This window comes from Trichechus manatus, unplaced genomic scaffold, assembly GCF_000243295.1.
Source record: "Trichechus manatus latirostris isolate Lorelei unplaced genomic scaffold, TriManLat1.0 scaffold00099, whole genome shotgun sequence".
NCBI classification, from domain to species: Eukaryota; Metazoa; Chordata; class Mammalia; order Sirenia; family Trichechidae; genus Trichechus; species Trichechus manatus.
The window spans coordinates 5,163,920-5,176,262 of NW_004444035.1; the positions used below are offsets into that span (position 1 = coordinate 5,163,920).

Below are 12,343 nucleotides of genomic sequence, written 5' to 3' on the forward strand. Positions count from 1 at the left end.
CTCCAACTCTATTATGCTGGGCATCTAATGTGTTTCTAGCTGAGGCTGAGCTTGTGCAGAGATGTATGTCCCTTTCCACATGTAACATGGACCACTTGGGAGTGACCCTGCTGAGTAGGACTTTATTGAGCTTGTAATCATTAGTAATACCATGCCCTCAAGGAAACTTGTCTTGGCTTCACTGTCAAATCAGAAATTTTTCATGCTCCAAGAGAAATGGAAGTATTCCAGAAAAAGTCTTGCAAGTGTTTGATAAGTATCCAAATCTCCTCAGGCCACTGAAGATCACACGATTTTGGGAAAGTTCCCAGTCAATATGAAGTTTTTATTTTAAAATTCCTGTAGCGATATTATTTATAACTAGAATATCTATGTGATAACAACTTTCTTCAGAAGATGTTCTCAAGGAGAAGTTTGGTAACGTAGCAGTTTGGATTTGGTATACGTGCTATGTGTTCTTGGAATACTTCAAAGATGTCATCAACCCCTTTTCTCAAAAGAATAAGAAAAGCAAAAGGTAGAGACGGTATGTTATTTTGACTTTTTCTCAGCTTCCTCTTCTTTATAAAGTCAGAATAGGCTAGGCAGCGCTACAGTGATAAATTAACCTTTAAATATCGGTGACTTCCCACAACAACAAAAATCCGCTGTGGATCTCCAGAGCTGTTCCCTTCCAAGAAATGACTCAGAGAGATGGTCTGTTTCTGTCTTGACTCATTTCAATCTAATGCTGAACAGCTTGGGACCAAGTTACTTCATATATTTAGAGTGAATTCATCATCAGTATTTTCTCTTTAATCTCAACATGTGACTTCCAGATTATTAAGACAAGGAAAGAGAGAGCTGAAGGGCCGCCATAAATGAAACATGCCACTTTCACGTCCATTGGTCAGAACTGGTCACATGACCCCACCCAGCTGTAAGAAGGCTGAGAAATGTCATCTTCTGTGTGCTCAGGAAGGAAAGGAGAACCAAACATTGGAGTGCACAGTAATATCCACCACTGTCACAAAGGCAAAAATCGCTGAAAATGAGACCAACCCATTGCTACTGAGTGGATTCTGGCTCATGGCGACCCTACGAGACGGAGCAGAACTGCCCCATAGAGTTTCCAAGGCTGTAAATCTTTACAGAAGCAGACTGCCACATCTTTCTCCCATGGAGCTGCTGGTGGGTTCTCTTGGTTAGCAGCTGAGCACTTAGCCACTGCACCACCAGGGGTCTTTGAAAATGAGACACTCTTCATAAAATGAGGACAACCATCATGAGCCTTAGAAAGGGAAGACGTACTCTGGTAGATGCGTAGGTAACCATGTCCTTACCCTATTGTCTGATATTTTGCTCGATGGTGAAATACTTTTGTTGAAAAATGCTTATTTTCCATCCAGGATTTGCAAATACTAGAGAAAAATAGTCTATTTTATAATCCATTGGACATAGGCTGATTTAGTGTAACTCTGGGTGCAGATCCGTTTGCAAATTATGTAGAACTGGAGGAGTAAGCTGTTTTCTTTCCTTCTCACTTCTTGGTCCTGGGGTCAGATGAAGAGATTTTTGGTCTGTGAAGACTCAAAGACACAACATCCATCCAAATGAACCAGAGTTCATTCCAGGCACACCAGATATCGAATTTTAGGAACTAAGTATATAATCCCGGGTATGGGGAAAATGTAGTAAGTAGACCATGGACATTTCCACAGGCTCTCTGCCATCCTAGGTGGGCTACCTTTCATTTCCTTGGTGTGATCCATATCACAATCACAGAATTTAGTATCTTTCCTCTCTAGGTCTGCCTTCAACCTCCCACCATCTGCCATGGTACCTTGTGCATGATCAACAGTAAAGTAATATTTCTTGAGCAAATGAATAATTAATTTCACCTTTTTCCCCCTACTAAGAAGTAACATGGAGCCCTGGTGGCGTAGTGGTAAAGAGCTTGGCTGCTAACCAAAAGGTCGGCAGTTTGAACCACCAGTCGCTCCTTGGAAACCCTATGGGACAGTGCTACTCTGTCCTATAGGGTCGCCATGAGCCGGAATCGACTTGACGGCAAGGGGTTTTGGTTTAACAAGCAACACAGACATTTCAATAACGTACCCTTGGCTCCTCACCTCACTGCCCTCTGACTCTCGCTGCTTTGTTCAACCTCTTCTGACCTGCTGGATGGTGGTTTGGAGAAGCAGTGAAGTTGGGGATAGGAGGCAGTGTCAGTATCCAAAAGTACATAGTGGCTGTCAGGGGTCAACACAGTTTGTGTCTAACAACCTGGATAGTGATGGGGGCTGGGCTACAAGTGAGGAGGATTCCTCAGAGAAGTGTTAACCAGATCAAACCAAAATGTTTATCAGAATTCCTTTCCCTATTGTTATTTATCTAGCTTGTTCTATGTTAATTTATCCTAAGAATTTGAATATAATTCCTGGATCCTTTTAACCTAATGCTGTGTTTATGACTATGATTAACAGTCAGATGTATTTTTAAATTAATCTGTGAATTTTTTCTTAGCATTAGGCTATTTAAATTATTTAGTCTTACATATTTTCACCTACTAATTAATGTTTGGGTGCTTTTTTTACAAAAAAGCAACTATGGTAATATGTTGTTGCTGTTCTTAGTTGCTGTCTAGTCGGCTCCGACTCACAACGACCTTATCAAACATTGGCTGGTCCTACGCCATCTTCATGACTGATGGATGATGCTACGTTTGAGTCTATTGTTTTGTCTGTTGCATCGATCCATGCCATTGACGGTTTCCCTCCTTTTTGTTGACCCTTACTTTTACCAACCACCATGTCCTCTTCTAGTGAATGGTTTTTCCTGATGACGTGTCCAAAGTAAGGGAACAGAAGCCTCCCCGTCCTCGCTTCCAAGGAATATTCTGGTTGTATTTCATTTGAGACTGATTTCTTTGTTCTTCTGGCAGTCCATGGTATAGTCAGTATTCTTTGCAATATCACTACATGTTGATGATGGCTTGGGTCAAGTGCACATTAGTCAGCAAAGTGACATCTTTGCTTTTGAAAGCTTTAAAGAGGTCTTTCACAGCAGATTTGCCCAATGCAATAAATACATCTGATTTCTTGACCACTGCTTCTATGGACATTGATTGTTGATCCAAGTACAATGAAATTATTGACAACTTCAATTTCTTCTTCATCCATCATGATTTTGTTTATGGGTCCAGTTGTGAAGATGTTTGTTTTCTTCACATTCAGATATAATCCATACTGAAGGCTATAGTTTTTTATCTTCATCAGTAAGTGCTCCAAGACCTCTTCACTTTCTGCAAGCAAGGTTGTGTCATCTACATATCGAAGGTTGTCAATGAGTCTTCCTCCAATCCTAATGCCATGTTCTTCTTCGTATAGTCCAGCTTCTTGGGTTATTTTCTCAGCATACAGATTGAGGAAGCATGGTGAGAGGATACAAACTTACTGCACATCTTTTCCAATTTTAAACCACGCAGTGTCGCCTTAACACAATTAAGTAACATTTAATTGTGCTCATGAGGAAGCTGTACATAGACCAAGAGGCAGTCGTTTGAACAAAACAAGGGGATACTTTGTGGTTTAAAATCAGGAAAAGTGTGCATCAGGGTTGTATCCTTTTACCATAATTATTCAATCTGTATGCAAAGAAAATAATCTGAGAAGCTGGACTATATGAAGAAGAATGTGGTGTCAGGATTGGAGGAAGACTCATTAACAACATGCAATACGCAGATGACGGATGAAGATCAAAGACTAAGGCCTTCAGTATGGATTACACCTCAACATATAGAAAACAAAAATCCTCACAACTGGACTAATAAGCAACATCACGATAAACGGAGAAAATATTGAAGTTGTCAAGGACTTCGTCTTACTTGGATCCACAGTCAGTGCCCACGGAAGCAGCAGTTAAGAAATCAAACAATGTACTGCATTGGGCAAATCTGCTGCGAGAGATCTCTTTAAAGTGTTAAAAAGCAAAAATGTCACTTTGAAGACTAAGGCATGCCAGACCCAAGCCATGGTATTTTCAATTGCCTCATATGCGTGTGAAAGCTGGACAATGAATAAGGAAGACTGAAGAATAATTGATGCCTTTTACAAAGAATATTGAATATACCATGAACGGTCAGAAGAATGAACAAATCTGTCTTGGAAGAAGTACAGCCAGAAAGATCCTTACACATGAGAATGGTGAGACTTTGTCTCACGTACTTTGGATATGTTATCAGGAGGAAGCAGTCCCTGGAGAAGGACCCTATGCTTGGTAAAGCAGACGGTCAGCGAAAGAGAGGAACGAGATAGACTCAACGAGAGACTGACACAGTGGCTGCAACAATGGGCTGAAGCATAGCAACGATTGTGAGGCTAGTGCACGATCTGGCAGTGTTCCGTTCTGTTGTACAAAGCGTTGCTATGAGTCGGAACCAACTTGACGGCATCTAATAACTAATAACAACCGTATCTCCTTGTTCTGCTTGAACGATTGCCTCTTGACCATGTACAGGTTCTGCATGAGCACAATTAAGTGTTCTGGAATTCCCACTCTCCTTAATGTTATCCATAATTCATTAGGATCCACACAGTCAACTGTCTTTGCACAGTTGATAAAACAGAGGTAAACATCTTCCTGTAATTCTCTGCTTTCAGCCAAGATCTATCTGACATCGCAATGATATCCTTCATTCCATATCCTCGTCTGGAACAGGTCAGTAATACTTGTATGCAAAAATTATTCACCGAATAAACTACTGATTAACCCATCAATAGAGGGATCAAAGAGCTTCGAAAGTTCACAATTCCAACAGCATTATCCTATTTCAGAGTCTAGCTCTAACAACAAAGAATTCCTGGTATTAATGGAATCTGGAGGTGAAGTTACCTTTGAGATCATCTAGGCAGGTGAATATCTCATTGTATAAATGACCAGACTGAGGCCAATGTGCGAGTTGGGACCAATGCCCTAACTCACTTCCTGGTTTTCTTTAGTAATGAAGACATTATACTCTGGGTCAATTCCCTCACATGCAAAGTACCATTTACAGTACTTGTCTTAATTGCCTCCCAGAGCTGTAGGAGGATGAAATTAGAGAAGATGTGTGAAGAAGATCTGGAAATTTTAAAGTAAATTCAACAATTCATTCACTAAATAAACATCTATTCGCAAGCATGCAATAGGCCTACCAGGCACTGGACCAACAGATAAAAGACAGTTTTCACGGTCAAAGAATTTCCAGGCCAGTCTGGAAAAGAGCTAAGAGACGAAGAGCTAGGGAAAAAATTAATTATTCCAAGAACAGTGTACAGTTTTATGACATTTCAGTCATGGTGGAGCTTAGGGCTGCAAGAAAAACAGATTGAAGGGCATTTATTCTCTTTGGTTTTTGCCAATGGCTTAATACTAACAGTAGTAACATCTTTTACTATCATGAGTGGAAAACGATACTTCATAATGGATGCTTTGTATTTATAACTTTCAGTTCAATTAGAGCCAAGTGAAGGCTGCAAACAAGCATCCAACACCCTGCCAAGGGAAAGCGTCTCTTCCAATAGTCAAGTCCCGTGCTGATGTGAGATGCCTCACTTAACAGTACATCTACTCGCTCGCTACAGCGTCGACTGTTATTTCCACCCTCATCCCAAATGCTATACTGGCTACTCAAGTGCTAAACTATATAGACAGAGCCCACTAGGCCTTATGGATCTAGAGTGCATGTGGCAGCCTTTTTTCTGCCCCACCCTGAAGCCCCACCTGTTTTGGGACGCTCTGGTGTGGAGCAGCACGTAGTCCCATCTCTCCTGCAGGAGGACACACCCAGCACAAGGCCTTCATTGTGTCTTGGGGAACAGTAGCCCCACAGTACTACGCGGGCTGCTCCTGTTGAACGGAAGCCGGCGGCTCTTGATCGGGCGACACCACCAGAGACTAGGTGGGGCCGCGGCTGGGGAGGTGGGAGGCGGCGGCGGGTCACGCGCTCTAGGGCCGCGCGGGGACACGCGCAGGGACACGCACGGGCGCGGCCGCACCTGGAGGCGGAGCCAAGTCCCCTCCTGGTGCCCTCCCGGCGCGCGGCAGAGGCCGGCAGGTGCGTGCAGACGCCGACCGTCATGGAGCACATCCGCACGCCTAAGGTTAGTGGAAAGGCTGCGGGCGGAGGAGGAGGGAGGCTGGGCAGCTGCGGGCCGGCTTCCCGGGGGGCGCGGGCACGGCTAGGACCGCCAGCCCGGGAGGAGCAGGCGGCGCAGGAGCATCTCCCGCTGGCCCGTGCGGCTGCGCTCTCTCTCGCTGCCCGCGGGCCTAGCCGTGGCTGCAGCCGGGTCATCCTCCTGTCCCTGGGAGGCGCCGTGAGCGGGGCGTGGACAGGAAGAAACCTCGATTGTCTGCTGAGCGACGGGCTGATCTTCGCTTCCTTGCCCTGGCACGAGGCTTTATTGCTGTTGGCTGCTCTAAGCCAGCCTTTTCTAATGACAGGTGCAAGGAAGTCGGGTTAGGTGCAGTTACAGATTTAATACACCCAGAATCTTCTTGAACCCAGGGGTCCTTTAGACTCGCTCGGTTGGGCCCTGCCTTCCGCATCTTCACTCTAGCAGCTCAGTGAGCCATACAGAGCCATGCTCAGTATTCCCGTGTAGGTGGAATGGTGGCATCACTTCTTCCCTGTTCTTGCTTTTCCGGGTCTGTTTCGTTCTCTGGGGAGAAGGATGCAGCTTTTAGATTCGTGTGTTTTAAACAACACCAGCGTTTGCCACTCAACAAAAGCAGCTGGCCCCAGATCATTCCAGTGCAATAATACTGACGACCTTGAGTTTGTACCAAGCCTTCCCACCTGTAGTTGCACGGCGAGTGTAATTTATACTGAAAACAAAACAAAACAACATTCTTGCCTCAGAAAACCCCTAACCTGGTGAAAGGCTGTGTTTTAAAATCCTGTTGCTATCTCTCCTTACTGCCCCCACCGCTCCTTGCGTTTCTAGGATGATCTCATGTTCAGAAATCTCGGCCTCTGACAGAGTTACTATCAGAGTCCAGGTGGCCCCAGGAATTTCACCCATTTTGTATGGGGCGATTGCTTTCCTTTATGTCCAGCAAGAAGAGTTTCTTCCTGAATTCTGGAATGGTTCCCAAGCATCTCTCTGTAAAAGCAGCTTTTAAATTATCTCATGAGAGTGGAAGAACAAATTTTTTAGTTTGGTAGACAATTGTGCGTTCTGACAGTAAATTGAAATTGTATTGATTTTGCGCTGTGGAATTAAATTGTTGCTTCACAGTAAGGAAATTGTAAACTTAGAAGAGAGTGTCATAAACCACGAGATAGGTGGCTCAAAGCTGCGGGGCTTAAGTGGGTCTAAATCATGTCTTCCAGAGTGACGAAATTAACGCACGGACTCCCTCTGCCCTTGCCAAGAGCATCCTTTCTTCTTCTTCTTTCTTTCTGACCAAGGGGGAGGGGCTGTATAAAGATGGTACCTGATGTGAATGACAATAAAAAGAGTGGTGGGATGACATGGTACTGGCTGCCATTTTCTTATAGAAAATTAATTTCGGGAGGAAGGGCCTTTTCTGGTCTGTAGACAAACTCGTCCTGGGAGAAGCCGTGTGTACACAGCTGAGTGGCGAGCAATATTGTCCTTACTTATTCCTAGAACTGGTTTCCACAGACACTCTTTAAGCACTTCAGTACTTAAGATCAGAACTTCTACCTGGAAATGGAAAGAAATGGGGGGAAATGGAGAATTGTCTGAAATGTCATTAACATTTAGGATAATGCAGGTGGAAGAAATCTGAAACTACAGAGCACAAGGCTGCTAACAGGGCGTGTGCATAAAATACACACTTGCTGGTGGTCATAGCCATCTGTAGTGTTAGCTTCCGTGATACTCTGCAGGGTCTGAAGAGGTGGGTTGCTTTAGATTTCATAGTTTCCTATCTTGGGTGGTTTATAAGGAGTGTAAACAAAGTTTGTTTATCTGACCCATGGTGGGTTTGATGCACCATTTACCATATGGGTGGCAAGATTTTATTTTAAGAGGAAAAGAAATGTTTGCATCAATAACGTCCATTTGCTTTCCTAGTACAATGAAAGTCATTCATTTACTCCTTATTAACTGAGTAATGTCTGTCCCAGCCTCTGAGTTCTGCTTCCGTCTCTGGGGTGCAATTTAAGGAGACAGATGTACCTGAATAGTCTGGAATGCGTGCACGTTTTGTTTGGAGTGTGTGTGTTTGTGTGTGTGTCTAACTGAAGTCTTCAATGGAGCATACGCTAAGCAGGGTGCTCCCAGAATGGATCCTCTGTAGAAAAAAAAAAAAAGAGAAATGCTCCAAGGATAAGCTAGTTTGCAGTTGGGGCAAACTGAAGACAACCTGTACTCATCACAGTAAATCTTTGTATTTCTACTTCACTGCCTGGCTTCCTTTACCACTTTGAAACCTTGCCTGTATGAAATTATTCTGCCAGAAGTTTAGGGATAATTTGGGTTCAAGTACTACTTAGTTATATGAAAAGGCTTCACGGCCCTTAGAAGCAGCTTGAAGTGTTTGTAGAGTTTGGCTTGGTGCTAGATTGGTGTTAATGTGTCTGTGATCTGGGCTAAGTAAGCTCTAACTTTTGTGCATTGGTCTTTTTGGTAGGCAGTTTCCCCACGAGTGTGAGTTGAATTACTTACAGAGCATGTGCATAAAATGCATACTTGTTGATGACATGCTCATCTTCACTGTTTGCTTCCATTATACTCTGCTGGACGTGAATGGGTACGTCACCCGAGTTCTCACGGTTTCATAGCTTGGGTGATATGGTATGTGATAGCCGCCCAAACTTCAGAACAAACCTGGAATACGTCTTCTCTTCCTTTCCACCTCTGTCACCCTAGTCCGAGCCATTGCTCAGAAAACTTCCGTTTGGTCTTGTATATTTGATTGAACTGAGAAGCACGTTCCTCACATGTGTTAGTTTTTTGTTTTACAGGCCTGTCTAATATTTGTCTGAAAAGTGGGCTTTGAGAATGGTTTCAGTCCTGGGTTAGTGGAGTGTCCAGGGGCTATAGTGTCAGGGGCTCCTCTAGTTTCTATCAGACGAGTAAGTCTGGTCTTTTTACTTGAATTTGAATTATTTTCTACATTTTTCTCCCGCTCTATCCGGGACTGTGTGTTGTGATCCCTGTCAGGGCGGTGGTTGGTTGTGGCCGGGCACCATCTAGTTCTTCTGGTCTCAGGCTGGTGGGGTCTTTGGTTCATGTGGTCCTTTAGTCCTTTGGGCCAATATTTTCCTTGTGTCTTTGGTTTTCTCCATTCTCCTTTGCTCTGACAGCTTCTGTCCAGAATCAGGATGAGGAGGCATGAAGGGACAGGAACTGGACGAATGGACACAGGAAACCTGGGGTAGAAAGGGAGAGCGTGCTGTCAGATTGTGGGGATTGCAACCAATGTCGCAAAACAGTATGAGTATAAATTTTTTAATGAGAAATTAACTTGAGCTCTAAACTTTCACCTAAAGCACAATTAAAAAATAAAGACAAAGCTATCGCTTAAATCAAACGTTCACTTTAAATTAAAGAAAGTAAAAACAACTCCAGACTGGTCTCCTAGAGTTCCTCTTTTGCTCTTCTCTAATGCCTTGTCCTCAGTGTAGCCAGGGCGATGCTTTTAGGATACAAATTGGTAATGTCACTTCCCTGCTAAAATTCTTGGGTGGCTTCCCTTTGCATCCAGTACATAAAGTGAGAATCTCCAGAGTGGCCCATAAGGCCTCGAGTGGACTGGCCCCTGCCTACCTCCCCAGCCTCATTTTGTGACACTCTTCTTTATTCTCTTTCCTGTGGCCTTCATAGGTTTCTCAAATGTGCCACGTTCTTTTCTACCTCAGGACTTTTGCACTGTCTTTCCATCTGGGGGAACACCCTTATCCTCACTCCTTATCTGGCTAAATTGCTCACCTACCTAGTTTCAGATGAAATATGACTTCCTCAGGGAGACTGTCTGACCCGCCATCTACATCAGAGTACGCTGTGTTTCCTCCTGATGCCCCTCATTCCAATTTTTATGTTTATTTGAGTGATTCTTTGTTTAATGTCAAGTTTCCTCTTAGATTGGAAGCTCCATGAGGTCAGGGGTGATGTATGGTTCACCACCGTAGCCCTAGCAACAAATGCTCTGCCTCGTACCAAGTAATGTACGCAATAAATGAATGAATAATTGAACAGTTGACGGGAAAGCGTAATTCTTGAATTCAGCACTTCATTTTGTAGAATTTGTAATCCAGATCTCATGCAAATCACACCCATGACTTGGAACAGCATTGTGAATCTTCAGATAGTATTGGTGTTAAATATTTGTGGATGTCAGTGTATGAGTATATTATATGAATATTATATATGTAATATAGTGATTATATTTTATCTGTATTCATAGCTAAATCCTTCATGTGTATCCAACAATATGATATAGAATGATTTATGTCGTATATGGAACCTAGTTAACTTTTGAAGTATTTAAGTGGTATAAATAGATAAATTTACATCAAAAGGGAATATAGTTTTTTATTATTATACTTTTAAACCTCTTCTTAGAAGAATAGCTCAATAAGCATAAATTTATATTTATATTACTCCAAGTTCATTTCTAATTTATGTCAGTGGTAATGTATCCTTTCTATGTAGTTATAAACAGGGTATTTGTTCTCTTTTATTGTACAATAATACGTACTGTTTGCCTACATTATATACAGGTTTTATATTCAAAAGTAGTCCGCCTATTTATTATTTTAGTAATTAAGTATTAGTAGTTTGATCACAGATTGTTAACCTGTCTCCACTATTAGACACCTGGGTTTCGTGCCCCTATGAAAATGCCTGATATAATTTTCCTAACGTGTATTCGCGAAGCAGAACAGCTGAGGCGGAGTAGGAATAGCCATTTAAGGGTTCTTATTACACAGGGTCTTTCAGTATTTGAAAGCTCATATGGCCCAAGGTTTAGGCAATTCTTTATAGTCCCAGAGAGCAGAAATAAAGGGTAGACATTACAGAGAAGGTTTTTGGCTTAATATAGAGTTATTTTCTAAATTATACCTCTTTGAAAAAAAAAATTCATTTGTCTATTAAAGGAGTAGAGATGTCTAAGCAGAGTTTGGATGACTCTTGTTAGCGAAGACATGGAGGCATTTCAAACATCCAAGGAGAGAACAGACTAGAATCATGCTGAGTCTCCAGAATCTAGAATCATGTTTGAGCCACGTGCCCAGCTAGCCTGAGCTTCACACACCGTTAATGCTGGCAACTCAACTGTCTCCCTTGACAAGTCCATAGCGATTTGGGGCGGCTCCAGCCTTTAAGAAGTTTCCCTTGTATTAGTCAAAATCCGTCTCACTGTAGTTTTCAGTAATTGAGTCTAGCACTGTCCCTTGGGATATTGCCCAGTACATCAATCCTCCTTCTAGGAAATTGTCCTTCAAGTATTTGGTGCTATATTGCCTTGTCCCTAACCCTTCCCTCCTACCTAAGTAGTTAGCTTAATACCTTGTGTTCTGGCAACCAATCAGTGGCTTGGTTTGGAGTCCCTTAACCATCCTGGTTACTTTACTCAATGAGTTACAAATACATATCTATTACTTTAGGTACGGTTGAAATGGGAGAGAGTATAGTTTAATAGCCACCTTGTTAATTCTGTGGCCTTTTGGTGAGTGTTATGGATTGAATTGTGTCCCCCCAAAATGCGTGTCAGCTTGGCTAGGTCATGATTCCCAGTATTGTGTGGTTGTCCTCCATTTCGTGATTGATGTAATGTTCCTATGTGTGTTGCCTGTGGTTAATGAGGGAACACTAGGTTATGTTAAAGAGGAGTAGGGTGGGATGGAACATCCTTACATAAGTCACAGCCCTGGTCCAGTGTACAGCGAGTTTCCCTGGGGTGTGGCCTGCATCACCTCTTATCTTACAAGAGATAAAAGGAAAGAGAAGTGAGCAGAGAGGGAGGTCCTCATATCACCAAGAAGGCAGCACCAGGAGCAGAGAGTGTCCTTTGGACCCCAGGTTCCTGCGCGGAGAAGCTCCTAGACCAGGGGAAGATGATGATGAGGACCTTCCTCCAGAGCCGACAGAGAGAGAAAGCCTTCCCCTGGAGCTGGCGCCCTGAATTCGGACTTCTAGCCTCCTAGACTGTGAGAGAATAAACTTCTGTTCGATAAAGCCATCCACTTGTGGTGTTTCTGTTATAGCAGCACTAGACAACCAATACAGTGAGTTTAAAAAACCAAAACCAATCCGTTGCCATTGAGTCGATTCCCACCCATGGCGCACCCACGTGTTACAGAGTAGAACAACTCTATAGGGTTTTCTTTGCTGTAATCTTTATGGAA

At 43.1% G+C, this 12,343-nt stretch overlaps 1 protein-coding gene across 1 annotated transcript in view; it reads left to right on the forward strand.

Moving 5' to 3' along the window:
• Nucleotides 1–6,033: 6,033 nt before the first annotated feature.
• MTMR7 (myotubularin related protein 7) overlaps nucleotides 6,034–12,343 on the forward strand; it is a 115,164-nt gene continuing 108,854 nt past the window's right edge. Inside the window, exon 1 of the mRNA XM_023737227.1 lies at nucleotides 6,034–6,122. Coding sequence (XP_023592995.1) covers nucleotides 6,099–6,122 — 24 coding nt within the window. The 5' untranslated portion in view covers nucleotides 6,034–6,098. The remainder of the gene's footprint in view (nucleotides 6,123–12,343) is intronic.